We start from the raw sequence: 27923 nt of genomic DNA, 5'->3' as shown, positions 1-27923 counted from the left end.
TTCGTTTGTATTTTCTTCCAAGCACTCTTCAAAAGCTATTTCATCCAGCTCTGCTTCTCTCAGCGGTGGGAAATTGTCTGTACGGCTTTTTAATAATTTTTGTTTTCTAGAGGTGGTAACACAGGTGGACGTCCATCCATCTCTGGTTTACCCTTCACAGTCTTCTCTTTCAGTGGTTATGTGATCTCCTTCAGTGGTTCTGTGATCTACTTCAGTGGTTCTGTGATCTCCTTCAGTGGTTCTGTGATCTCCTTCAATGGTTCTGTGATCTCCTTCAATGGTTCTGTGATCTATTTCAGTGGTTCTGTGATCTCCTTCAGTGGTTCTGTGATCTCCTTCAGTGGTTCTGTGATCTCCTTCAGTGGTTCTGTGATCTCCTTCAATGGTTCTGTGAGCTCCTTCCGTGGTTCTGTGATCTCCTTTAGTGGTTCTGTGATCTCCTTCAGTGGTTCTGTGATCTCCTTCAGTGGTTCTGTGATCTCCTTTAGTGGTTCTGTGATCTCTTTTGGTTGTTCTGTGATCTCCTTCAGTGGTTTCTTTGTGTGGTTTGGTGATCTCTTCTGAGGTTTGGTAGTGTCTTTATGTGGTTTGGTGGTCTCCTTCAGTGGTTCGGCCTCTTGCTCAATTTTGTTGGTTGTGTCCTTGATCATCTCTTGCTCCACAGTAGCTAAACGCAAAGTCTCCACTAAGCTTATCCTGCCAGTCTCTTCAGTTGTAGAGAGCTTTGTTTAATTCTTGTGGGTCCCTTGGACCGGTGATGTTTCTCTTCCATGACTGGGAGTTCCTCTAATGCATCAGAATAGTCTTCAAGTGGTAGGATCTCAAACCCAGATGGGGAGAGTGGTCTTGAGTCTGGTTCTCCTACCCCTCATCATTAGCAGACTGGTCTCATAAACTAGACGTAACATAGTAAACGTAAATCCGGGATATTCAAATTAGTATGATATGTTATGTTTGGTATGGTTACATAAGACAGAAGGTTACTTAACGCGAGCATCTAGCAACCCAAAGGTTGGGTGTTTCGAATCTCATCACCGACAACTTTAGCATTTTAGCTAATTAGCAACATTGCAACTACTTCCTACTTTTAAGCTACTTTGCAACTACTTAGAATATTAGCTAACCCTTCCCCTAACCCTAACCTTAACCCTTTCAGCTAACCCTTCCCCTAACCTTAACCCTTTCAGCTAAACGTTCCCCTAACCCTAACCTTAACCCTTTAACCTAACTCCTAACCCTAACCCCTAACCCCTAGCCTAGCTAAGGTTAGCCAGCTAGCTAACATTAGCGTTAGCCACCTAGCCACCCCTAGCTAACGTTAGCTACAACAAATTGGAATTTCGTAATGTGTTGCAAATTTGTAACATACTGTACATTTAGCAAATTCGTTGCATATTGTACGAATTGCAATTCATAACATATTGTATGAATTGCAATTCGTAAAACAAATCATACGAATTGCAATTCGTAACAAATAATAAGAATTGCAATTCGCAACAAATAGCACAAAATGTAATTAATATCATACGAAATGGATGATGGACATCCACAAATTAAAACATACCATATATGAAACTTAACATATCATACTAAATGGAGTCCCTCGGATTTACATACAGAATAATATGAAATGCTCTGAGACCACATTGTCATTAGACATCGGTCCAGATGGCTGAAGTATAGAAGTCACAGTCTCATAACTAGGGAATGGGGATATTTGAACTATGTTTTTAGGTTACTTTTACAGCAGGCATAGAAGATGCAGACTTTAAGAAATACTTCAAGGTGACATTGTTGAACACCTACTACTTGTTCATATTTCCATCCAATCTTTATACATATAGATCTGAAATCTGTAAAAATGGTTTAAACTAACTTTTTGTTATTTAAGCTTCGCATCTTATTGGTAACATGCTTTCACAAGCAAGGGTACTAAATGTCCCTAAAATGCCTGTGGCCATGCTGATCAAAGCTGACAAAGCTGAGCAAGCCTCGGTTGCCTGTCAGACTTACCCTCTGTACAGGCGGTAGGTAGCCTAGTGGTTAAGTGTGTTGGGCCAGTAACCGAAAGGCCGCTGGTTTGAGTCCCCGAACCGACTAGGTGAAAAATCTGCCATTGTGCCCCTGGAGCAAGGCACTTAACCCTAATTGCTCTGGATAAGAGCGTCTGCTGAATGTTTTTTTTTTTTTTTTATGTACAGGGCACTCACTAATACTATCATGAAAACATCAAGGCCTTCCTCCCGTACAGCTACAGGAACCTGCTCCAGCCTGTCCAAAACCCGCTCATCTTCCAACACCTCTCTTGTACTAAACTCTGATGTGCTCTCAGAGCTCTTCTTCAACACTGGATCTACCTGCTGCTCATTGTTGGCTTGTCCTGGGCCGAACATGGAGGAACCTGACTGACTTGCACCTTCTTCACTCTCAGTGTTGACAACAGCTAATCTTTCCAGATATCATGGGTGAATTGGGCCTCCTCAGTCGATGATGTGTCAAAGGCTCCTGAACTGTCACAGTCAAAGTAAATGTCTGTTTCTCTATTTTACTTGGAGGGAGATGGGAGGAAAATGCTACAGACACCTGTCTTGATAGGCTGCCACAGATACAGATATGAAATGAGACACTTGATTGGACAGTAGTCTGAAACCAGCACAAGGACTGGAATCCATAGAGTAGGTCATGATTTCTAATAAGGAGAAAATGACTAGTCTCCAGAAAAGTTATAGCCTAAATGCAGTGTTATTGGCACTTTTTGGCGAGCATTAAAACATTTTTAAAATGTCAACACCACCACAAGCATGCATGTCTAGTGTAAATGTACCTCACAGACACTTTATGTCATTCTGTGACGTGTTCAACCCCCAGTAACTTACCCTGTTTGCAAGGTACTCTTTGTTGGCTCCAATGTGCTCAAGCCTACTCCCTCTGTCCCCTTCTCCTTAGTTTCCTCCTCTAAAGTAGCCCACAGAGGCCTTTCTGCCTCAGTTACAGCCTCTCTACTGGGAGGACACTTCATATCGTGTGGCCCCTCTTCCTTCTTAACATCTGACTCTCCAGCTGGAGAAATGTCTGCTTCCAATGACACAAGCGTGTCTAACGGCAATGTGCGCTCCATGGTGGAGCTACCGACAGCCTTTGCGGGGAGATCCAGAGGGGGTGTAGTAGACAGTGATATTGATGGTTCACTGTCTTTACTGTTTTCCTCTTCAATCATCTGTTTTACAAGTGATTCAGAAGACTGGGCAGTGGGCTCTGGGGTAGGTGGCATTTGGAGCAGCTCTGATTCATCTGAGATGATTTGCTTGTGACCCTCATCTCTGATAATAGCAGCTTCTGGCTTAACATCTTTGTCTGAGCTGAGAGGGCGAGATGGCAAACATACGGGAAGGACATCAATATTATGGCATAATTAGCCTAGATACAGGGAATATTTACAGATCAGACACACTCAAAATAACTGTAGGACAGGGCCAGGCATCGTCATACATTTGAAGTATTGCCAAGGATAACCACCAGACCATAATTCACACCTATATGGTAATCTTGAACTAGGGTATCCCTGATGTCATCAATTACTCTCAGTGTTATATAGATGCCTTCCTTCCTTCCACACTTACCCTGTCTCCAGTGATTCCACGTCTGGCACTAACATGTTCTCATCTACTTCACCCTGTTCCTCCCTGAGGACTTCGTCTTTGATCATCACCTCTCCAGAGTCCTGCTCTGGTTCCTGATCCTTAGCTTTCTCCTCCAGGGCCTCCCAGAGGGGAACCTCTGCCTGCGCCAGGGCCTTCCAGAGTGGAACCTCTGCCTGCGCCAGGATCTCTGGCAGTTCTACATTCTCCATCGCATCCTCAGCTATGGTGTCTAATGTGAAGCTGAACTGGATCATAGGTTCAAGGACTTCATATTGAGGGGGTTCAGGCATCTTGGGTGTCTCTAAGCTTATTGGAGTAGCATCCATGGTTTTACCCATATAAATTGAATTACTACTGTTTGATAGTACATCTATTTTTACTGTTTTATCTACACTGACACTGCCTGACAAGGGAAACCTTTCTGCTTTTAATGACACATGCTCAGAAGAACTGAAAGAGAGACAGAAGGTGGCATGGATCAGGACATGGAGTGGCACAGAGGAAGAGAGAGTTAGACAATAGAAAGGTTGACAAGGTTAAAGGACATTTCGTAGAGAGGAAACTGTTAATAAGATGTGCTCTCACTTACCGCTCTTTCCGAACACAGTCAGCATCTCCTCTGTGTTCTTCCAAAACGCCTGCATCCTCTTTCGCTGCATTCCATTCAGAACTATGTGACTCCTCTACACTCTTGTTCACTTGAACTTCCAGAGGGGCTGATTTGTGCTCATCAGCTTGTGATAATGAGGCCTTCTCATCCCGGGGTTGATGGTCCATCTGTTTCTTATCATTCTCTTTGGAGCCCATAACCTCCTCAGCCCATGACAGCCTTTTTGCTTTGATTGGCATTTTCTCCAGAGGAGGGAGCTCTTGAGTAGGAATACTAGGCGGCTCAGCTGGTGTGGATGTAGTGCTGGGAGGACCTGCCTTCAGGGCAGCCATGTTTTTCATAATTTCCTTGTATTTGCTGGGAGGACCTGCCTTCAGGGCAGCCATGTTTTTCATAATTTCCTTGTCTTCATCTGACCTGTTGGTCAAAGCAGGCACTGGGCTCTGTTTCTCCTGCTTCTTATCAACGGGCTGCTCTGGGCCTTTGGTGTGCTTCTCAGCTACATCTTCCCATGTGATGTTTCCAATATCTGGAAGTGTCTTTGTGTCAACTGGCCCGTGCTCTACATGGAGCTCTATTGATGTTGGCACTCCAGTCGACTCTGGATCAGCTGCCTGTTCACTACTGTGTGGACAGGGACAATGACGTCAAGGGTCTGAGCATCAATGGAGATATTATTATCAGAAGTGTGTGTGTGTGTGTGTGCATGCGCGCCCGTGTGTGTGTGTGTGTGTGTATGTGTGCACGTGTGTGAATACACTTGCAATGGTAAATATATTTGTGTGTTAACGAGAAACAAAGATGAGCTTTCAATAAATACAAAAATGGTGTCAGTGTAAAATGGTTCAGTATAGTGTTTAGGCTTGTAAGGATGACATGTTATTATATATTGTCACATAAGGATGAAGAAAAACTATGAAACTGCAGCACAGTGTGAGTGTGTACTTGCCTACAGAATGTCACACTTACCCTCCATCCTGATGTTCCATTTCAGTCTTCAAGGTGCTGAATGGCGACCTCTTTATTGCGGCCACTTCTGATGTTTCTTCATCTGCATTGTCCTCCAAAAATAAGTTATCGGCCATGACTGACGGATCAGGCGTCTCTATGATTATGTCATCAAGGTCGAGCTCAGGCTCAGCCAATGGCGGCTTGTCTGCACTAAAAGGTGTTTCACCCGGGGTTGAGGCAGAGGTGTCCTCTGGTTTGGCAGGTTGAGAAGGCACTTCTTTGGTCTCATTGGATTTCTGTTTAAAGTCAGGCTTCTTTTCAGCCAATGGCGTGTTATCAGCACTAAAAGCTCCCAGGATGTTGGTAGAAGGCTCTTTATGGGTAGTGCTCTCAGGTGCTTCTGTCTCTGGGCTAGAGAAAGGCCATGGAGGAGGGAGGGCTGGAATAAGCTCTGCTGAGACTTCTGTGGGAATAGGGCCAGGAACACCAGTTGCTGGGTCGCCATCTTGCCCAGAACTGAGGACAAAGATACTTGGTGTCAGAGCTCAGACATTGAGAGCAGGGAGGTTGCAGGTCACACACATTGGCAAGGTCATGAACCAGTAGTGTTAGGGAGGGTTGTGCTTTATAGAAGGTGAAATGAAAGTAGGACTAACAAGACAGAGGGGAGGGGGTGAGTAATTATGGGTATGGATGGAAGCATGCTATGTAGTTGGGTATAAATAGAAAACACAAGATGCTAGAGACCTAGGCCTATTTATGACCTTTATGAGACTACAGCATGTCTCTGCACTGTTGCTGTAAAGCTGAAATCATGGCAATGATTCCTTTCACTCCATAAAACTTTTGCATCCATTGGCATCCATTTTATGGTTAGGCAACAAATTATAGCACCCAATAGAGACGAAAAGGCAATTTTTACATCAACAAATAACTTTCAATTCATTACATTTTCAAAATAAATACATTTACTCAATAGAATTGCATTTTTCAAATAATCTTTCTCAAAAACGTTTGTATATTGTCCCATACAATAATCTGTACTCTTACCACACCACTAGACCCCGACTTTGAATACCACTGCCCACTACATCACACAGCAACAACACAGCAACAACACAGCAACAACAGCATTTACAAATCGAAGTGTGAGGTCCAAGCTGACAAGTGGCTGTATGTATGGTATACCATCACTAGGAACTCACCCTTTAATGGTACTGGTATCTTTCAACCCCACAGCTTTCTCAGCAGAGGCTTGTTGGTTGGCGATCATGATGGTGCCAGCGGTCCTGCGGGAGCGAGGAGACTCGTTCCCTCTCAGGGCCAGGGGAACGGTCTCACTGGAGACAGACAGCCTTTGCTGCTCTGACAGTTTCGGCCCTAGAGCAATCAGGGAGTAAAACATTTAGATTATGCTATAATTAAGCAATAAGGCCCGAGGGGGTGTGGTATATGGCCAATATACTACGGCTAAGGGCTGTTCTTAAGCACGACGCAACGCGGAGTGCCTGGATACAGCCCTTAGCCGTGGTATATTGGCAATACCTCTTTAAAGAATACCTGGGATAGGATAAAGTAATCCTTCTAAATTTTAAAAAATGTAATTATAATAATAATCAGAAAAAATATATAAAAAATATTGTAAAGTGGTTATCCCACTGGCTATAAGGTGAATGCACCAATTTGTAAGTCGCTCTGGATAAGAGCGTCTGCTAAATGACGTAAATGTAAATGTAAATGTAAATGGCAATACACCACAAACACCTGAGGTGCCTTATTGCTATTATAAACTGGTTACCAACGTAATTAGAACAGTAAAAATACATGTTTTTGCATACCCGTGGTATATACCACAGTTTTCAGCCAATCAGCATTCAGGGCTCGAACCACCCAGTTTATAATGCAATATAGTAAATACTGTTTCGATAATTGTATTATATAAAATAATATCTTTATGACTGCATTTGAGTGTTATTCAGGGCTCATACATATCGGTGGTTAGTACACTTTGTACATTAGACTGATAGTGTAAATATAGCGAGAACATGGCAGAATGTCTCACCAAGAGTAGGACTGTGGTATTCCTCTTCTGTGAGAGTCTTCAACTCCCTCTGTATCTCTGTAAAACAAGCACACATACACACATCATGTCATGGGGATAACGTACAATATTATGTTATTTCCTTTTAAACATACACATTGCATCAGTGTGTACAACTATGGCATTGTTGACACTCAACCGTGCATAACATGATTTATACAGTATGTAAGTCTTGTCAGAACTGACATTTTACTGGCAGCAGTAACATAATTATCTACTCAATTACAGCTGCAACCGAATGTGACCTACTGTCTACAGACAACAGGGACTTTGTGCAGGATATATTTTTAGCTAAGTACACCACTTCATTGGTACTGTGTCTTCAGCACTGTCACAGGCATTGAAATGAATTTAGTTAAAGCTACATTTGGCCGTAGAATATTGTGGTTGTCTCAGTGCTTTGCCAACGGGCAGTGTAGGGCAAGGGACAAACTGTCCAGAATGGTTTTATTGATGAAACAAGGCTGATGTCTTGGAGCTAGTTGTCCTCCCATGCCCTCCCATGCCCTAATGGTATTCATGCTGTGAGACCTGTTGGTTCAGTACCTGACTGGAAGGCAGTGAGAACAGCCGAGGCAGGGACAGTAGCAGGAAGCAGAGGGACAGGCTTGGGTAGAGGGTCAGAGAGAGGGGCAACGACTAGGGCAAGTTTATGGTGGGTGTTAGGGTGAGGAGTTGGAGGGTCGTGAGAGAAAATACATTTGACAGGAGGTGAGGACTTAGGGAAGGGGATGGAAGGGGGAGGACAGTAATGGTCACACAGGGCATCCAGGTCTGGGCTAGTCAACAGGGGGACAGGGGCCATGGCATCTCTGGGAGAGGGACAGAAATAGGAGGGGGACAGGCCAGAGGGGCCTGACACAGGCCTGGGCCTCCCCCACTCCCTCTGCCGGACTGAGGCTGAGAGCAGAGAGGTGATGAAGGGGATTGACACAGAGAGAGAGAAAGAAAGAGAGAGAGAGAGAGAGAGAGAGAGAGAGAGAGAGAGAGAGAGAGAGAGAGAGAGAGAGAGAGAGAGAGAGAGAGAGAGAGAGAGAGAGAGAGAGAGAGAGAGAGAGAGTGTAGTAAGACAAATATTTATGATTGTAGGTAAACAAAGAAAGAGAAAAATGATATAATTAGTTCAGCAACCAGAATTAAGCAAGTCAGCTTTGGCTCACACTCCAAGAGAAGCAAGCTACACAAGCTATAACTTCAGAAGTAACACAAAGTTATCAGCTTTAGCTACCTGGCTCAGGTTTTGGGAGCTGGGGTTTCAGCAGCGGTGGGTCTGGCTGGGATAGGGCAGTAACAGTGTTTTTGCCTTGAGGAGAAGCAGCAGAGGAAAAGATAGAGGGGGAGGAGGGACGCTGATGAGTTGATACAATCTGAGGTCTGAAGACATTTGAACGAGCTGCAGTAGAGGAAGAGGGGGATAAAAGACAGGAGAGGCCAGAAAGATGATAGTGTAAGAAAAACTACAGCATGAGACACTCAAACCTCTATGAGTCCAACTTAAAGACATATAACGGCTAATGTGATAAAGCAGGTGGCCTTTGACCTATGAACTGCCATGTGTCTGGTACCTCTCTGTGGGTCGGAGGGGGGTTGAGAGAGGCCAACACCCCGAGGCTTCAAGTCCACTGCAAGGCCACTCAGAGCCCCCGGGAGACTACTCAGAAAAGACACAGGCGCTAGCAGCAAGAAGAAAAGGAAGTGAAAAGAGGGAAGAACAATAGCAGAAATAGAAAAATAGCAGAAACCAATGAATGAGAGCGATGACTTGGTGGAAAGAGGGATACTACAGATAGGCATGCCTTAAGACGTGCAGTGATGTTACTTTTACTTTTTCTAAACCACAATTTCCTGTTAATAATGCAGAGAACATTTCTGTTATCTTACAGTAACACTGGAAGTCTTCAAAAGTGCCCCTGGTTGATGCTACTAGTGATTTCTATGTTGCTCAAAATCAGTCTCATTAGACAGTCCAGACATTCCAATACCATGCCCTTGCTGGGGGATACTTCTGTTGAACAAAATGTTAAGCAATTCATAGGCAATTCAGGGAGTTCCATCATGCAGATTGAGAAACAAGTGAAGCTTCAGTAAGCACTTGTCAAGGCAGCATCATTCAGTCTATCTGTCTGGCTGCAGGTACCTGAGCAGCTGCTGGGATGGAAGATTTTGGGCAGTGGTTGATAGCGGGTAAAGGCTGGCACTGAGGGAACTGGGGGTCCTAGGGCCACTAATGGCACGGAGGCAGAGGGAACTGATGGAACTGACAGAACTGGTGGAACTGATGGAACGGGTGGAACTGGTAGAACTGATGGAACTGAGGCTGAGGACACTGAGGGAACTGAGGGAACGGATGGAACTGATGGAACCGATGGAACTGATGGAACTGATTGAACTGAGGCTGAGGACACTGAGGGAACTGAGGGAACGGATGGAACTGATGGAACCGATGGAACTGATGGAACTGATTGAACTGAGGCTGAGGACACTGAGGGAACTGAGGGAACGGATGGAACTGATGGAACCGATGGAACTGGTGGAACTGATTGAACTGAGGCTGAGGACACTGAGGGAACTGAGGGAACTGATGGAACGGGTGGAACTGGTAGAACTGATGGAACTGATTGAACTGAGGCTGAGGACACTGAGGGAACTGAGGGAACGGATGGAACTGATGGAACCGATGGAACTGGTGGAACAGGTGAAACTGAGGGCACCAAGGAGACTGGGGGCACTGGTGGCCTGGGGGGCTCAGGGGAGGGTGGCACAGAGTGTGCATGTCTGAAACGGGTTGGTGGATGTGGAGAGGGGGTCGGGGGGACAGGGGCAGTACCAGCTTTGCCACTCTCTTTCCCACAGGCTATCGGATGGAGAGGGGGATGGAGAGAGGGAGGGAGATGAAGATGTGGAAGAGTAGAAATAGAAAAAGATTAAGAGAAGGCGGGAAGGATGATATGACAGGTTGCAAATGAAATGACCGTCATAAATCAGATACAACTTTTTAACTGAAATTTCCAAGAAAACTAGCTAGCTGCATAGCATATAAATTGTTACTGAGGACTACTGTTGCTAATAGAGATGTATCTCTATTACTTTCTTCTTGGCTTTCTGATATCTATGGGGAAAGTATCTGATTCAATGGAAGATTTTGAAGATGTAATGTGGTGACTAATGTAAAATCATATCAAAGAGGATCCATCAGTTCTATATAATGTTATTTTTTTAATATTCTAAATGATGGTAATTTATACATTTATACATAAAGTATTGTGGTAGGATGATTGGAAAGGAGACCCAAAGGTGGGCAGGAGGGAGAGGAACTGGCAGAGGAACTGGCAGAGAAAGTGGTGAAAGAAAGCGTGAGAAGGAAAAGGTAGGGACAGGAGAGACTAATAAAAAGTTGTGGTAGAAAAGTGAGGATGCCATTATTTATTGGAGAGAAAGGAAGGCAGAATGTACGAGGTATGTATGAGTGTATAATTGAAGTGTACCTGCAGCAGCTTTGCTAATGCTAGCTCCAGCACTGGACCTCCTGTCTTCCTCCTCATCACTCTCGTTGAAGTCGTCAAGGTTACCGATGTCTGTGGGTTTGACACTCATCAGACTGGCCAGACTCTGCATGTCCTCGTCACTGTGGGAGAGTAACACAGCATTGTCACCTTGACACATAATGATGTCATTACTGATGTTATTACCGTAGTATGGGTGGTAATTATGAATCTATCGTTATTGGGATATTATGGGATGGACTCACGTGGCTTTCCCCTCTCTGAGAAACACACAGGACAGGGAGAGCTTCAGAGTTGCCTCCACCACCTTGACAGACAGGGGCTTCAGCTTCAATGTCAGGTCTTGCTGAGTGGGAGTGGCACTGGCAAACTTCTTCATATTCACGTCCACTGCAGCCAACACCTTACGTTGACCCTTTGTCTCCTGCAAAGCAAGCAGCAGGAATACATTCATGAGCGGGCTTTAGTAGTACCATTAGATTATCTTTAATGAAATGTCATATTTCAATGCGGGCCGTTATGAGATATTGTAATTAGATAGAGGTAGAAACTACACTCACACTCTCAATGACAAACGTCCAGTCTTTGTCTTCAAACACATCAGAATGTGGATCCTAGTGGGGTAAATACAGAGATAGAAATGACAGGGGAAAACGACACATGTTGCACACATTTTTGTATGTTATCAATTTACATTAGAAATGTCTAAAGTGTACTCATGTGTACTCATGTACTCATGAATACCCATGGGGTGATATTTACCCTGAAGAGTGTGACGGAGATATCCACGTTTTCAGGTACGGGCCACACCACCATCCCCCTGTAGGGGTTCTTGATGCCCGGCTGCCATCCATGAAGCTAGAGAGAGAAATCAAGGCTACATCAAAACGTGATACAAGTTATAGAAATGCATCCCTGCCATTCTGGTGGGATGAGAGCTGTGCTGTTTTGAGGTAGGTAAAACAGGGTGAGTATTTACCTTGGAGCACATACGCCTATTTCTTCTGGTCCAAACCACCCTCACTTTATCTGGTTGCCTGAAATCATAGAAAAAGGTGATGCATCAAAACATGAGACAAGAGACAGTGAGAAATGCTATAAATTGTTTTGTAGCTTCTTTTAGTCCTTACATAATTCAGCATAAGTTCTCTTCTTTGGATTTTCAATGTAATCATTTCCACAAAAACACTAATATAAACACCAACACACAAGTTCTCTGTTATTTGTTGTGAAACAATTATTTTTAAGAAGAACGGGACTGCTTCCCCAGTCAGAGTCATCCCTGGTGGTTTAGCTCCAAAGAAGAGGTTTGTTTTAAACAACCTGAACAACGCAAGGGAATCATGCCCTAACAGATATTCTATTCCACAACAGATGACGAAGAGGGATAGCAGACAGTAATGGGGATCTTGTGAGAGTCACATGATCACAATCAGCTGAAACCCAATACACACAACCCAAGGGCTGGAAGAGACACAGTGTGTGTGTGTGTGTGTGTGTGTGTGTGTGTGTGTGTGTGTGTGTGTGTGTGTGTGTGTGTGTGTGTGTGTGTGTGTGTGTGTGTGTGTGTGAAGCCAGGGACCTTTGCTACTACAGTTCTGTACTACACATCATAGCTTTGGTCCAGAGTTCCTTACAAATGCATTCCTCATTTAACACGTGGACTAATTTCTAACATCACAGAAATGTACTAAATATCTCACACTAGGCCACCTGAAATTACTGTCAAACATAATATGGTGTTCTACATGTCTATTGGTGAAATATCAAAAGTAAATCTCGGAATCGATTTGACATTACATAATGCATTCATGAAATATGTCATAGGCCTACACAAATGTTTGACTGTTTGTCAGATACATTTCATTTACATTTACATTTTAGTCATTTAGCAGACGCTCTTATCCAGAGCGACTTACAGTTAGTGAGTGCATACATTTTCATTGCTATTCTATCTGTCCTCAATGTGTAACATTATACCAGTGTTGTTCTGTCTCCACTGACTGGGAGAAGTTTCCAACCCTTGGTTTGTCAATTGTTTGTTAAAAGGAGAAGTTCTGGCTTCTGGAACACAGGAAGAATGGAAGGAAGCTGCATTATGGCACTGACCTGGCCAATGGCACTGTTTTCTTGAGGCCTCTGGGGGTGTGGTACCTCACAGGAGGAAGGACCCATATTGCACAATCACTTTTAACCTACAGTCCGAAGACCCTCCCATCCTGATTGTTTATGTTATAACAAGCCCCTCCCACTTTATTATAACTATTTAATGTGTATCCAGAATACAGTTGAGCTGTTTGCTCACTAATATTGCTTGTAAATGGTAATACACCTGAAATGTGTTTAACATATTACTATTGTAGGATCTATCTAAACTGAATTGAAGTTCCTCTGGTGCAGGGGACTCCTTACTAACATAGAGAGTTATTGGGCTAATGCAGCCTGTTGAGGAGAACATGGAAAGCAGGGTCAAATTCAGTTCTGTGTCGGGTTTCAGGCTAGTTATAGCAACAGAGAGGAAGGGAGTTGAAAGGGAGCTGAATGGCATGTTTGGGTGGGGAGGGGGTTGCTTTTAAAGCATTATGGCATCATAGGGCACAGAAATAGACTGACAGACTGGGACAGGCAAATCAATTACAACAGGAGAAAGCATGCCCATACTCCTTCCCGAGTTACCAGAGGCCAATATGACTCACACCAAAAGCAGGCCGCTGTGTCATGCTCCAGCTGTCACAAACTCAACCAGAGGCAAGACTGCTCATTTGTTGAGACTGAAGACTTGACCCTGACAGCTGCAACCAGTAGTAAGGCTTTCTCTCAAAAAACCTCCCCCTCATTGGTTCTCATGTTAGAACAGCTTATGACAAAACATGAGATGGACAGTTTGATCGCTCTTCATGTTTGTGTTATTATAAGTGATACCCAGTTCAACTGGAGAGCTTCAAGTTCCTCTGTGTTCACATCAATAAGGATATATCATGGTCCAAACACACCAACACGGTTATAAAGAAGGCACGACAACGCCTTTTCAGGAGGCTGAAAATATTTGGCATGGGCGCTCAGATCCTCAAAAAGTTATACAGCTGCCATAGCCGCAGGAAGTCGTTTCGAGGTGGGGTGCTGCAATTTGTTTTTCGACAGGGACGGGGGGACGGGGGGGGTTGCCCACTCCACAGATATCAGCCTGCTAATACAGGACTATTAAAGGCCCAGTGCACTACTTTAGTGAACATAAATTTTTTTCAAAAACATGTATTTTTATATATATATATTTTTTCATTGTGATTTTTCAGGGGGTGCTGCAGCACCCTCAGCACCCCTACTTCCCACGGCTATGACAGCTGCACTATTGAGAGCATCTTGACTGGCTGCATCACCGCTTGGTATGGCAACTGCTTGGCATCCGACCGCAAGGCACTACAGAGGGTAGTCTGTACGGCCCAGTACATCACTGGGGCCGAGCTCCCTGCCATCCAGGACCTTTATACCAGGCGGTGTCAGAGGAAGGCCCTAAAAATGGTCAAAGACTCCAGCCACCCAAGTCATAGACTGCAAGCGGTACCAGAGCGCCAAGTCTGGGACCAAAAGGCTCCTGAACAGCTTCTACCCCAAGCCATAAGACTGCTAAACAGCTCATCAAATGGCTACCTGGACTATTTACATTGACACCCTTTTTTTTCTCACTGAGTCTCTTGCACTGGCTCTATGCACACTCACTGGACTCTAACCACACACTTACTGTACGGTAGCTAGCTACAGCAACAAGTATTCTTTCCTACTACGATAGCAACGCAGCTAGCTACCAAGAAGATGAGTGTGTGACCCAGACAAGGGCCGAGAAAACACAGTTTTCGGACACCATGAATCCTGAATAGTGAGTAAAGTTGGTGATGTTTAGGTGTTGTTTTTGTTAGCTCCACAGACCGAGTAACACCGGATAACGAGATGTAGCAAGCAAGCTAGTTTTTTTTACATTTATTTTTATTCAAAGTACAAATTACAAATATCAAGCACAAATATTTGTTATACAAATTATCAGCAATCAACAATTTACATCACTACAGTACATTAAACACGTCTACCGCAAAACAAAATACACAAGTAAAACAAGAAGAGACCTTAAATACATACAGTGAGGGAAAAAAGTATTTGATCCCCTGCTCATTTTGTATGTTTGCCCACTGAAAAAGAAATGAACAGTCTATAATTTTAATGGTAGGTTTATTTGAACAGTGAGAGACAGAATAACAACAACAAAATCCAGAAAAACGCATGTCAAAAATTTAATAAATTGATTTGCATTTTAATGAGGGAAATAAGTATTTGACCCCCTCTCAATCAGAAAGATTTCTGGCTCCCAGGTGTCTTTTATACAGGTAACGAGCTGAGATTAGGAGCACACTCTTAAAGGGAGTGCTCCTAATCTCAGTTTGTTACCTGTATAAAAGACACCTGTCCACAGAAGCAATCAATCAATCAGATTCCAAACTCTCCACCATGGCCAAGACCAAAGAGCTCTCCAAGGATGTCAGGGACAAGATTGTAGACCTACACAAGGCTGGAATGGGCTACAAGACCATCGCCAAGCAGCTTGGTGAGAAGGTGACAACAGTTGGTGTGATTATTCGCAAATGGAAGAAACACAAAATAACTGTCAATCTCCCTCGGCCTGGGGCTCCATGCAAGATCTCACCTCGTGGAGTTGCAATGATCATGAGAACGGTGAGGAATCAGCCCAGAACTACACGGGAGGATCTTATCAATGATCTCAAGGCAGCTGGGACCATAGTCACCAAGAAAACAATTGGTAACACACTACGCCGTGAAGGACTGAAATCCTGCAGCGCCCGCAAGGTCCCCCTGCTCAAGAAAGCACATATACAGGCCCGTCTGAAGTTTGCCAATGAACATCTGAATGATTCAGAGGAGAACTGGGTGAAAGTGTTGTGGTCAGATGAGACCAAAATCGAGCTCTTTGGCATCAACTCAACTCGCCGTGTTTGGAGGAGGAGGAATGCTGCCTATGACCCCAAGAACACCATCCCCACCGTCAAACATGGAGGTGGAAACATTATGCTTTGTTTTTCTGCTAAGGGGACAGGACAACTTCACCGCATCAAAGGGACGATGGACGGGGCCATGTACCGTCAAATCTTGGGTGAGAACCTCCTTCCCTCAGCCAGGGCATTGAAAATGGGTCGTGGATGGGTATTCCAGCATGACAATGACCCAAAACACACGGCCAAGGCAACAAAGGAGTGGCTCAAGAAGAAGCACATTAAGGTCCTGGAGTGGCCTAGCCAGTCTCCAGACCTTAATCCCATAGAAAATCTGTGGAGGGAGCTGAAGGTTCGAGTTGCCAAACGTCAGCCTCGAAACCTTAATGACTTGGAGAAGATCTGCAAAGAGGAGTGGGACAAAATCCCTCCTGAGATGTGTGCAAACCTGGTCGCCAACTATAAGAAACGTCTGACCTCTGTGATTGCCAACAAGGGTTTTGCCACCAAGTACTAAGTCATGTTTTGCAGAGGGGTCAAATACTTATTTCCCTCATTAAAATGCAAAATCAATTTATAAATATTTTGACATGCGTTTTTCTGGATTTTTTTGATGATATTCTGTCTCTCACTGTTCAAATAAACCTACCATGTTAATTATAGACTGATCATGTCTTTGTCAGTGGGCAAACGTACAAAATCAGCAGGGGATCAAATACTTTTTTCCCTCACTGTACATATTACCTCAATTACCTCAACTACCTCGTACCCCTGCACAGTGACTCGGTAGTCCTTGTATAGAGCCTTGTTATTGTTTTTTTATTGTGTTACTATTTTTTTTCTTTTTTTCTTTTTAACTCTGCATTGTTGGGAAAGGGCTTGTAAGTAAGTGTTTCATGTTAAAGTCTAGACATGTTGTATTCTGGCACAAGTGACAAATACATTTTGATTTGAATCGATCGATCACCATGATGGGGCTCAACGCTCCAAGGCTCATGTACAGACGTTGTGTCAGATTTCAAATGGTCTGTGTTTTAGTCTAAGTCTGAATCTTATCTGCTAAGAAATAATGATCTAATCAAACTACTGTATAGTACACAATAGCTCTGTTGGAACATGACAAAATACGCAAGGATATGGCATGGCTGGCAGGCCTGTTTGCAAATTACATTGTTGTGTAGAGATCTCCCTTATCATGGTTGATAGAAAATAAGTATGTAGTAACTTTGGGATTCCACTAAGAGTGAAAAGCATTGTTTTAATTGGATCAATCATTAGGCTATTGATTGAGGCCCTTCTCCACTTAAGATCAAAGTAGGCAAAGGGTAGCCTAATTGATGACATGTCTGATGACATCAACACAGATAGCTTAATTAACATTACAAAGAAATACCAACAAATCCAATCATAGTGAAACAAATAAAGTTAGAAGTGATATCACTCTGGAAAACATTTGCCCTGCTTCCCAGTATCTGGTCATGTCATGACATCGTCATCATCATGATACAGATTCTCCTGTCAGCTGAGTGAACTGACATAATGTCTGTCTTTATCAGTCTGACAGTGATGTAATAGGCTTGTGGTAGGGGTAGGAGTATTGATGCCTTTTGTGTGCATTAAATCTACAGTTAGGACTGTGCCCATGGGACACACTCTTCTCACGCCACTTCGATATGAAGTGATTTTCGTTGCAAGTTAGGAGAGTCTTTTTGCAAACCCTAAACATTTTCCTAACCTTAAACTCGGTCTCCTAACCTGCCATGTTAATTATCCTGAACTGCTGCGTAAATTCTAACCTGTTACGACAAAGTCACTTTAGTATCAAAGTGGCGTGAAAATAGTGTTTATCCTGTGCCCATAGCCTACTATAATTACAATAAACGCGGAAATGTAGAGGCTCAATGCGATTTCACAGCCACAAAGTCAAAATTGGCTATAGCGTAAAAGAAAACGTTGGTCTTCATTTATGGTAAGGGTTAAGCGTAAAGTTATCAGTGTGGTTAAGGTTAAAGGTTAGGTTTAAAATAAAATTGTAAGAATATAAATTGTAGAAATAGGCGGGGTTTAGCCATAATTATGACTTTGTGGCTGTGGAAGCTAGTGACGACAGCTAATGCGCTTCTCTTATTCATATTACTGTATCAGAGGAAACAACGAACTAACTACATTTTGCCCTCTTCCTGTAACTGTTGTCACTAGTAAGAAAATGGAATACGGCCCGTTATGGATTTGATCAAATAAATGGAATAGATTCTTGACAAGGATGGCTAAAGCAGCGCCCATGGTGGTAGGCTGCGCAAACCTACTTTTAAAGTATAAGTATTACAAGGAGAAACGCCCTTCATGGGAGCAGATAACGTGAGTCAATAGCATGTTGTGAAAATGAGTTCGTTTAACCTAAAGAAATAACATAACCTACCATTTCTTCGTGCATTCCAACACAAGTTCTTGATAGGACGCCACAAACTGGAATTTTGAAGCTTTCTTGCCAACGCGTTGTAATCTTTTCCAAACCGAAGTCATAATTTAGTTGAGGTATTACAAAGTTTAAAAAAGTAAGTTCCACTTTCTTCTAACTCCTTTCGGGATGGTTGTTCAATGACAGTTCGTGGTGTGTAAAACCGTTGTCTTCAAGCTGACCGTATTCAAAAGGGACAGCCGCAGGTGAAGTTTCATTGAGTTCAGTCACATAAAACTGTCAACATCAACTAAACACATTGAAGAAAAAAACATGTAGCACGGAACTACGGTAATTATTAACTACAGTATTTATAAGCGGAACCGAATCCACTGTCTTGCGCATTTCAACACTTCCACATAGTCAGAAAAGGAAAGCCAAATATCCTAAATGCAACTGTTAGTCCACAATGTGCATTCCAGAGTAAAAAGACACTGTCGACAATTCATCCAGGTATATAATAGCTGTCCTTCGCCCAGCCAGGGAAATAAAACTGTCAGATAAAGCCACCATAACACATTTTAGGCTACGTTACACTGACAGTGCAATAAACTCTCCAAGTGGTATCATTTGTTGCGTCTGTATGCTGCAGATAGAGAAGGGGAGCGGTTGCTAAGCATTGATGATGCGGCAGTATGCAAAGTTCCTTAGCTCTATCTTCTTTCTGCCTATCCGTACAACAGTAAACAATAACATTTCAGACTTTGGATTCCGTCCATGGTACGATGCCACTGTCAGTATGATGACCTTTAAGGAGTCAGATGACACTTATCCAACTTTGCTGAAGTTTATTCAAAAGTAATACTTTGCCCTGAATTGTTCACTCAAACTATTCTTGGCGCGCTTCTCTGCAGGATACATTGTATCCATTTGTAAAGTGCTCTTGCGTATTTGACACTTTTATCCTAATATTTTATTTACATTTTAGGAACATCCTTTAATTTCCTTACTTCTCTAAAAGGTTTGTGATTCAGTTTGGGCCAAAGCACATTGGGCAGTAAGATTATGCATGAGTTTCCATGAAGAGAGATGTCCTGTCCCACTGCGTATTCGGAGCAGCCGTGCATAGGGATTTTCCGTAGCTGTGTGGAGTATATTTTTGGAATGAGAGGAGGGTGGGGTAGGTGGACAGAGGCAGCTGGGGATAGAGGACTGTGATACAGCCTACACTTGGAACACAGCAGCTCATGTGTACCTCTCCTTTCCACTTTGCAATAGTATAATAACAACATTGACAGAGATCACAGGCTATAAAAAATCACGGCATGTTATGACTAGGAGTTATACATTTATTGAGCCTAAGTATATTCAAAACGTCATTACTTAACATATGGAACTTAACAAATAATGTGTTTCCAGTATTCAGGGAAGAGATCAGTGAAGTAGACAGCTGGCTAGAGCCGAGAGTTTCCTAACTCAACCCCACCTTGTTCTCTGAGACAGAGTGAGTGTTCTGCCAGGGTGCAGCAGCGGATGTGCAAGTCATGACTCAACGTGTTATTTACCTTGACTCAAGCAGCAAACACATCACTATTAATCAGTGTCTGAGAGACATAAGGCCAGGGAATGACCTGCAATGAGAAGATGACTTGTCTAATTTATCTTTGCTCAGACTGTAGGTTAACTATCATAAACTGAGTTGAAGCCACATGAGAAATTGTTTCATGCTCACGCTACAGATGGTTATATCGGTCAGCTAATACAGTATACAGTAATACAGTAAAGGCCCAGTGCACTACTTAATTTTTTTGATTTAATTCAGATTTTTCAGGGGGTGCTGCAGCACTCTCCGCATCCCTACTTCCTGCAGCTATGTGTGGCCTATTTATAGAAATACATGGGACTTTCTAAAAGGAATGTAAAAGCTCTCACCCGTTTTAATGTTCTGTTGCTATATGAATAGTCAAATGAAATGGGAACTGTCTGCCAATGGTAATAAGATATGGTAGGCTGTCATTGTAAATAAGAATTTGTTCTTAACTGACTTGCCTAGTTAAATAAAGGTTAAATAAAATAATAAATAAATATCAGAGACTGTTATTACTTGAAAGATCACATTGAAAGATCTCCCTTATCATGGTTGATAGAAAATAAGTGCTTAGTAACTTTAGGATTCTGCTAAAAATTAAGAAAGTATTGTTTTAATTTGATCCATCATTATTAGGCTATTGATTGAGGCCCTTCTCCTCTTAAGATCAAAGTAGGCAAAGGGTAGCCTAATTAAAGTTACAAATAAATACCAACAAATCCAATCATAGTGAGAGGAAAAATTTGTTAGAAGTTATACCACTCTTGAAAATATTTGCCCTGCTTCCTAGTATCTGGTTTATGTCAGGGCATCATCATCATCGTGATGATACAGATCCTGCTGTCAGCTGAGTGGATGGAAGTAATGTCTGTCATTTATCAGTCTGACAATGATGTAGTAGGAATGCAAAAGCTCTCACCCCTGTTTTAACGTTCTGTTGCTATATGAATAGTAAATTAAATGATTGAAATGGGAACTGACCACCAATGGTAATAAGAATTCAGAGACTGTTATTACGAAAATACAAACAAAGGTTGCAGTAAAGTGGCCTTGCACTGTGACTATTAGGGAAAGGATAATGGATGTCTGAGGCATGTATGGGGCTTCCTGTTTTCAGTTAGTCATTTCCTGGTGGTTAGTGGATCTATAAAGTAGCTTGCTCAAGGGTAGAGTTGATCTATTCCTGTAATTACCATCAAAAGTTACTTTGTGTTAAGCAGTACACTCTTAGAAAAAAGGGTTCCAAAATGGTTATTCGGCTGTACCCATAGGAGAACCCTTTTTGGTCCCAGATAGAACTCTCTTTGGTCCCAGGTAGAACTATTTTGGGTTCCATGTAGAACCCTCTGTGTAAAGGGTTCTACATGGAACTCAAAAAGGGTTCTACCTGGAACCAAAAAGGGTTCTTCAAAGGGTTCTCCTATGGGGACAGCCGAATAACCCTTTTAGGTTCTAGATAGAACCTTTTTTTCTAAGAGTGTACTTGCCGCTCTGATAAAAATAGACATGGGTTGCCATACAACTTCCCTTTATACTAAATATGATGGCAAGCTAGCAAGATAAATTACCAATGATATCCGGGTTGTATCCCTCTAACCTTCCTTTACACTAAACATGATGGTGTTTCAAGTTTAAACATTACTTTTATAATGTTTTATTCAAATTCTCTTTCAACCACTAAATAAGTAGAAATACTAGATGCTCAGGTCTAATTCTGTTTGTAAGGAATGCATGATGATGGTATTTGAATGTTTTACATCTACTGTTCTGGACTCCTCCTGCTACCCTGGGGAGAGAACAGGGATCATTGCCTAATAAGCCCATGTGTGGCTGGAATGGTTTGTTTATAATGGCCAGGCAGTCAGAGTGGTGCTCTCATGAATCAAAAACAAGTACAGTCATAGAGCTTGAAAGGGCTAACCAATGATATCAATGGCATCCACATATAACTTATCCTGTGAGATACTGTAAGTAATAGTTAGATGCAAAAAGGCACACTTCCATGGTTATCAAAAAGGCACACTTCCATGGTTATCAAAAAGGCACACTTCCATGGTTATCAAAATGCATACTCTGCCGTGAGCCAGAAACACAGGAACAAAAGTACCGTTTTTGGAACTGAAGGGCTTTCTGACTTCACCTTGGGAAACAAAAATGTTCAGGTTTTCTACATATGGAACAGATGCTGATATCTGTCACAACACATTTTGCCATCTAGTGGTTAGAGTATGTCAATAACCCCTTTCCAAACCAATAAATTACAGTTGAGCTGGACCCATAAGCGGACAATTGACGTACTGTAGAGTTATAACTTATAACACATGGTTACTGTCCATCGCATTTGTATTTTTAGGCCAAGATAATAAAAAAGCTCAATCCATAAACTGCCCATCACAACAAACAAAAACGAGTAATACCGACATTGTGTGTATGTGGCTACATGTCTAAGATTACATTCAATCTTAGAATTGTAGAGAAAAAAATAATACTTAAAGAAAAATACATTGTTTTACAATCCTAGGCCTTTGACATCAGACACTGCCACTTAAACAATCTTCAAGCGTAGTACAAGTATGATTGGATACCAATGAAATATGTTAAATTAATTAGAGGCATGTTACACCAAATTCAAATACCTCCAATTCATCAGGTATTTGAAATATGGCTTTTGTTTTCAAGATAGGCACAATTAGTCCAAATCAATTAGCAAGGTCTTTTTAATGATGTATTGTATAGTAACAAGGTTGTTGGAGAAAATGTCAGCTCCTTTTGTGATGGAGATAGATCATCAAAATGTCCTTCTGCCAATAACCTAGCTAGTTGGGTACAAGTATAATAAATAATTAAACGGCTATACAGAACAGGAAACAGCTTATATTATGTAAACAGAGGAAAAATATTAGTTGGTTTATAAGGGAATGTGGAAAGACTCTTTGATCAATTGGTCCCGGGAGTTTTGAGTTGGCTGGAGAGTCAGTGAAGTGCCAGGTAGATCCTGAGGTACATTATCACCATAGTTGCCCTCCTCCTCCTCTTCATAATAATCCTCTTCCTCAGAGTAACCATTTTCTGTAGTGATGGTGCTCTCTGACAGCAGAGAGTTGGAGATGTCCTGAAAGGCTCCCTTGTACTCCTGGATGGACTCATAGAGAGACCACAGCTGACAGTGCAGAGACATGTCCAACTGTCTGAGGCCCACCTAGGACACACAACAGGAACGGATAATTGTGTCAATAATCTCATACATTAACTATATAAACGTTGTCAGTTGAATACAAATGAACAAGAACAAATTTAGGTAAATTGAGCTGAAATTGCTGCCCTATTATTTCAGGATGTTCTCTAGATTTGTGCTATTTGCTGACAATAATCAAAGACAAAGCTGTGAGAAATGATCAAAATATTGTGTGTTTTGGTGTTTTTACTTTCCTTTTGTTGTTTTTCACATTTCTGTATGTTTTTACATTTCTTAAGGACTCTTGTAAGACTAGCCATTGGGCTAAAATATATCCTAATAAAATAAAATCAACTGATTACAGAATAATATCCTACCATTTCTTTGCGCAGCGTTGCGTCCAGACGTGCAGGCTTGCTGCGGCCGAGAGAGTCGATCACGCTAGACTTGCTGATGTCGACCTGAAGGCTTGTCCGTTTACTGTGGACTTTTTCGATGTCCCTCCATGAGCCACCACTGGAGTTAAGGATGCCGTTCAGGCCTTTTGGCAAAGCGGGTAGTCCTTCGATTGAACAGACGCTGCCTGGCCATCCAGGAGGACTCGACTGGAGCCCGTTCATTGTCTACCTCTTTATCAATGTCTATTTAAGAAAAAAAAAAATAAGAAAAAAAACTTCTGCTGCTTTTATTATAGGCCAGAAATATTCAATCATAAAGAAAATACGGATTCAATAATGGAAGCGCACTATCATGTGCAGTATGTGATGATTTCAAAATAGTAGGCTATAGCCTAGTCGTTATTGTCTCAGATCAGCAATCCACCGATGATGAGCATTTAACAGAACAGGTTGCAAATGTATAGACGGAATGTATAGTTTCAATAAAAAACGTTGCTTCACCTTCACTCCGGTTATTGTATTTCCAACGAGTCCTCAATAGCACAATACAGGCGCCGTGCACACAGCATCCATGTGGATGAAAAATTGCTTTGGCAATGAAAACATAACGTAGGCCTATGTAAATGTTACCAAGATGAATTCATGTCTGATATCCTTGCTTTGTTTCCCACTACGTTTTTCTGTCTCAACTGCGAACCTCGCCCTCGATTAATATCCCCTCCCCGTCCCGTCCCACTTCATCGCAGAGAGACCCGAGGCGCTGCACCGCTTCCCCGCTGTCAAAACACACTATATTTGAGGATAGAGGAAACAGTATTAGGACGTCCTTAGGAACAATATTGCCGAATAACTAAACTATTATATGTCGAGGCCGGTGTTTTTTTCTTCATTCTAGCAATACCAAATTCTGCACCTTGACCCATTTCCAAATGCCTTACATCAAGACAAAACCACTGAAAACCATAAATACTGAATTTTCCAATTGTCCCCCACGATTAAATCAGGGAGGGGACTATGGATCTTTCTCCGTCAGTACATTCCTACTTTCGTAACACGTGATCTCAGACAGCACTGGGCCGATTTTGACGAAACTTGGGTGAATGGTGCGTCTTTCCATATAGATCCGGCATTTACAAAATTACACTGATTGGCCCAATGAGGGAAATATAGTAATGAAATGAAATGTGTTAGTCACACGTGATATCGCAATTGGCCCAAGGGGGGGCTGCATCATTCGTGGGGCACGACATGTTTACGGTTGCCTTGTATTTATACAATAACCCCTATACATCTAAAATTATACACTATCCCAGTTTTTACAACAAATACACACAGAACTTCGTTCAGTACTACATCACAGCAAATATCATTTTGCATCCATCCAGTCTCTTATCAGAAACATCCTTAATAGTTGTTCCAATACTATTTGTTAACAAGTAGGCAACTCCCACTACTGCCACCACACTACTGAATATTAAAAATATCATCTTCTAGTATAAATAGATTGCTACTATATCTACAACTCCATACAATTACATTACATGGCCACTTTGTCACTCTATTGTTGTGTGGCCACATAAAACAAAAGCCACTTGTTTTAAAATGAAGTAATAACCACAGAGAAAGTATGAATAAAGTGGATGAATTCCAATTTTTATAAACAATTGATGTACATTAATATCAACCAGTCAAACAACACTCAACTATATTTAGTTCAGAGATATTCAACCACTCAGAGGTGCCCATTCTCACCATGCAAGTTGGTGTCAAAACTTTACCCTGAATCCACAGAGAAGCCTTCAAATCAAAAGTAACAGCAATGTTTTAAAAGATGTAACACTACAGGTCCTCAAAATACAAATGATGCATACACAGACAGTTGTCCAAGTTTATTACAATAACCTTTACCGGCAGAGGTGAAGCAGTTCACTTTTGCCACAAAAACCTTTGCAAGGGAATCAAGCTGCTATAACTTCCGGTGTTGCTTATGTGGGCGTGTGTTTATGCCTTGTTTCTGTTTTTAGAATTTCCATCAGTTCAGTCTCATGATTGGTGAAGCTCTTTCAGGCTGCGCAGTGAATCTGCACAGCTGCGGATGAGACTGCACAGCTGGATACTAGCCTCTACTGAGGCTGAGTGCTGGAGCTCCTGTGTGGCCCACCGCAGCTTGTGCAGCACTGCGTCCTCAGCACTGGACAGGGCTGGGTGAGGTGCAAGGGCTACTATGGGGGCTGGCACATGGACTGGCTGGATGGAGGGGGTGGACGCAGGGAGGAAGCTGGGGGTCACGGTGGTTGCAGGGGTGGGGTTTGCTGGTGGAGGTAGGGGTCCTCTCAGTCCTGACGCAGCCCCCTCACAGTGCTCTGGTCGGGGCTGCCCTGTGATGGAGAGGGGAGCGTCACTGGAGGGGGCTCCATTGTCCAGAGGGAAAGGCTGAGAGGCTAGCTGTCTCTCTCTGACCTGTGACAGGGCAGCCTGGGCATTTAGGGCTGAGAGTGAGAGGACAGTAACAGGAAAGAGAAGGAAATGACAAGAAAAAAAAGTTTAGTTGGAGCAAGAAAATTATTTGTTCAGTTGCAAACTAATGTTAGATGAGTCATAAACTGGGCCCAGTTAGCTCAGGAAACTCCTTTCCTAGCCTGACTACCTACCCATCCACATTGCTCCAGCCAAACGCCACGCCCACTTGTGTTTCTTTGTATGGCGCGATCAACAGAGCAGCGAAATTAAATTCAGGATGAGTTGTCAGGCAACTCCTTTCCCCCAGTCATAACAGAAATTCTCCTAGCCCTGCACAGACTCTTACCTGGGTTGTCCTTGTCTACGTCAGAGTCCAGCTCCTGACATGCAACACAGTAGTTCTTCTTCTGCTTGTCCTGAAGGAGAATCGTCTGGACAGGCACAAACGACTAATTATTCAACTCAAGCCCAAATACTACTTAGACGCTCATTACAATCTCCTAAAACAAGATCAATCAATCCCTTCATCTTTAAAAAGCATTACATAGTACATTTATTTAGTTATAGATCTCACTCAGTAAATATATAACAGGTGGCAAATATATAAACTGGGATGGTCTGGATTATCCCCTACTCACCCCACATTGCTCGCAGCATTCTCCTAACATTTTGTAGCCATTGAGGAGGTAGGCACCCATGAGCTTGCTTATTTTGTCCTGTCGTTCCCGCTGAGCATGAATAACCTTCATCTCAGATTCTGAAGGGGGTGTCCACTCGAAGTCATCGTCGTCTGACAAGAAAACCATGGAGGGTGAGGGGAGGAAACCGACATTCAAACTACCAGAACTCAGTCATATGGACACGGCTGGCTTGCTCATCACGCAGCTAGCTAGTTTATCAAACTGACAGTACAATAACTTAACGCGTTAGTCGATTTCGGTTAACCTAGCAAGCTAGCTGATAGCTACACCAGCTAGGTGATGATAATTTAACTTTTGATAGTGCGCAAATAGTAGCTAGTTAGTTAGCAAGCAAGTATTATGCGACGTCTGTTTGTGCTAACTAATCTGGAGACACCAGTAGACCAACTAACGTTAGTTGACTAACGTTAGCCAATTAGCCATCTACTGTAGCTGGCTAAGCTGACCAAGCTAGCTGTCAAACTGGGCTTCCGGTCAAAACTTTAACTCACAAAAACGTCCATCTGGCATTCTGAAAGACAATTAGCAAAATAAACTTGTGAGATAGCCTACCAAAGTAAAACATAAGCATTTAAGGAAAGTAGCTTGTTTATTTACCTGCATTCAGTGCCATGATTCCACTGCTATGCCTGGTTGCTGCACGCCGTTTCTTTACAAAAAATTTATGCAGCTACACATGCGTCCACTAAGTTTGAAATGTAACGTTATAGGTCTGTTACTGCCACCTGTCGTATTGGAAGACTATAGCTAGCTAGCTAAGAGACAGTACAGTAAAATATATATTTTAAAATAACTAAACCAAGATAGACCACAGCACGTCGTTTCAAATGGGAACAAATGAGTCATAGTGGGCAGGTGGGCGGAGCCAAGCACGAGCTACCAAGATCCTATTGGCGTGTTCTAGCATATATTTGCAAATTGCGCGTGTGCAATAACTCAATTCGTCTTTGCACTCCTAAACAACGCAATTATTTTACAACTTTGGCAAAGAGTAAAGTCTACAAAACATAGTCCACTCTGTTCTTAACATATTCTAGTTTTGGGAACAGAAACATTTATTGAAATCAAATGTTTTATCGATGAGAAAATTAACAGAATGTCGACCAAAATCCATCTCGTTCCATCTTCTCCCACTGCCGGTCAATGGGCTTCCTCTCACTCCCATATTTGGTAGTGAGTGGAAACGCCAAGTAGATACTTCACATTTATACATCCGGTGAAATATCTGATTCATTGTTCTATCTGTGGTACAGTAAATTAATCAGGAGTGCCAGAGTGCGCTCAGCGTGCCCTCTGGGCGTTCGTAAAATCATAGCGTTGTCAGATTGTCCGTTTATAAATTCAGAGCGTTTCGCTCTGGCCTCACAACGGCGGTCAAGCACCTTAAGCTAACTTGCTAA

The 27923-nt window shown here is 42.5% G+C and overlaps 3 protein-coding genes across 5 annotated transcripts in view; all 3 read right to left on the bottom strand.

The window, feature by feature from the left end:
* LOC121542110 (EH domain-binding protein 1-like protein 1) overlaps positions 1-21160 on the bottom strand; it is a 30787-nt gene extending 9627 nt beyond the window's left edge. Inside the window, exons 1-16 of one of the 3 annotated variants that reach the window (XM_045208204.1) lie at positions 18223-21160; positions 11786-11843; positions 11569-11664; positions 11367-11420; positions 11052-11230; positions 10789-10928; positions 9441-10157; positions 8869-8976; positions 8532-8696; positions 7850-8203; positions 7265-7321; positions 6408-6582; positions 5221-5718; positions 4231-4875; positions 3621-4091; positions 2877-3359 (exon numbers count right to left, since the gene is read on the bottom strand). In XM_045208204.1, the coding sequence (XP_045064139.1) occupies positions 2877-3359; positions 3621-4091; positions 4231-4875; positions 5221-5718; positions 6408-6582; positions 7265-7321; positions 7850-8203; positions 8532-8696; positions 8869-8976; positions 9441-10157; positions 10789-10928; positions 11052-11230; positions 11367-11420; positions 11569-11664; positions 11786-11843; positions 18223-18326 (4304 nt within the window). In that variant the 5' untranslated portion in view covers positions 18327-21160. The remainder of the gene's footprint in view (positions 1-2876; positions 3360-3620; positions 4092-4230; positions 4876-5220; positions 5719-6407; positions 6583-7264; positions 7322-7849; positions 8204-8531; positions 8697-8868; positions 8977-9440; positions 10158-10788; positions 10929-11051; positions 11231-11366; positions 11421-11568; positions 11665-11785; positions 11844-18222) is intronic. The other 2 variants (XM_045208203.1, XM_045208205.1) reach the window with 2 other exon arrangements.
* Positions 21161-22488: 1328 nt separating this feature from the next.
* Positions 22489-24399, bottom strand: LOC121542109 (leucine repeat adapter protein 25). Its single transcript, XM_041851572.2, has 2 exons — positions 23342-24399; positions 22489-22988 (listed from the first exon to the last, which is right to left on the bottom strand). Exons 1-2 carry the CDS (start codon positions 23582-23584, stop codon positions 22698-22700), a joined length of 534 nt encoding a protein of 177 aa, XP_041707506.1. The 5' UTR covers positions 23585-24399; the 3' UTR covers positions 22489-22697.
* Positions 24400-24994: 595 nt separating this feature from the next.
* Positions 24995-27338, bottom strand: LOC121541303 (protein ZNRD2-like). Its single transcript, XM_041850286.1, has 4 exons — positions 27121-27338; positions 26461-26612; positions 26169-26253; positions 24995-25851 (listed from the first exon to the last, which is right to left on the bottom strand). Exons 1-4 carry the CDS (start codon positions 27134-27136, stop codon positions 25406-25408), a joined length of 699 nt encoding a protein of 232 aa, XP_041706220.1. The 5' UTR covers positions 27137-27338; the 3' UTR covers positions 24995-25405.
* Positions 27339-27923: the final 585 nt, after the last annotated feature.

The sequence above is a fragment of the Coregonus clupeaformis genome, chromosome 27, assembly GCF_020615455.1.
Source record: "Coregonus clupeaformis isolate EN_2021a chromosome 27, ASM2061545v1, whole genome shotgun sequence".
NCBI lineage: Eukaryota > Metazoa > Chordata > Actinopteri > Salmoniformes > Salmonidae > Coregonus > Coregonus clupeaformis.
This window is presented reverse-complemented; position numbering and strand designations above follow the sequence as displayed.

What these genes read in the sequence shown, in the direction of transcription:
- LOC121542109 (XM_041851572.2), bottom strand. Translation starts at nt 23,584, where the DNA reads ATGAACGGGCTCCAGTCGAGTCCTCCTGGATGGCCAGGCAGCGTCTGT. An exon ending in CAACGCTGCGCAAAGAAATG is followed by an intron (nt 22,989 to 23,341) that starts GTAGGATATTAT and finishes TGTGTGTCCTAG; the next exon opens with GTGGGCCTCAGACAGTTGGA.
- LOC121541303 (XM_041850286.1), bottom strand. An exon ending in AATGCTGCGAGCAATGTGGG is followed by an intron (nt 26,254 to 26,460) that starts GTGAGTAGGGGA and finishes GTGCCTGTCCAG; the next exon opens with ACGATTCTCCTTCAGGACAA. An exon ending in CGTAGACAAGGACAACCCAG is followed by an intron (nt 25,852 to 26,168) that starts GTAAGAGTCTGT and finishes TCTCACTCTCAG; the next exon opens with CCCTAAATGCCCAGGCTGCC.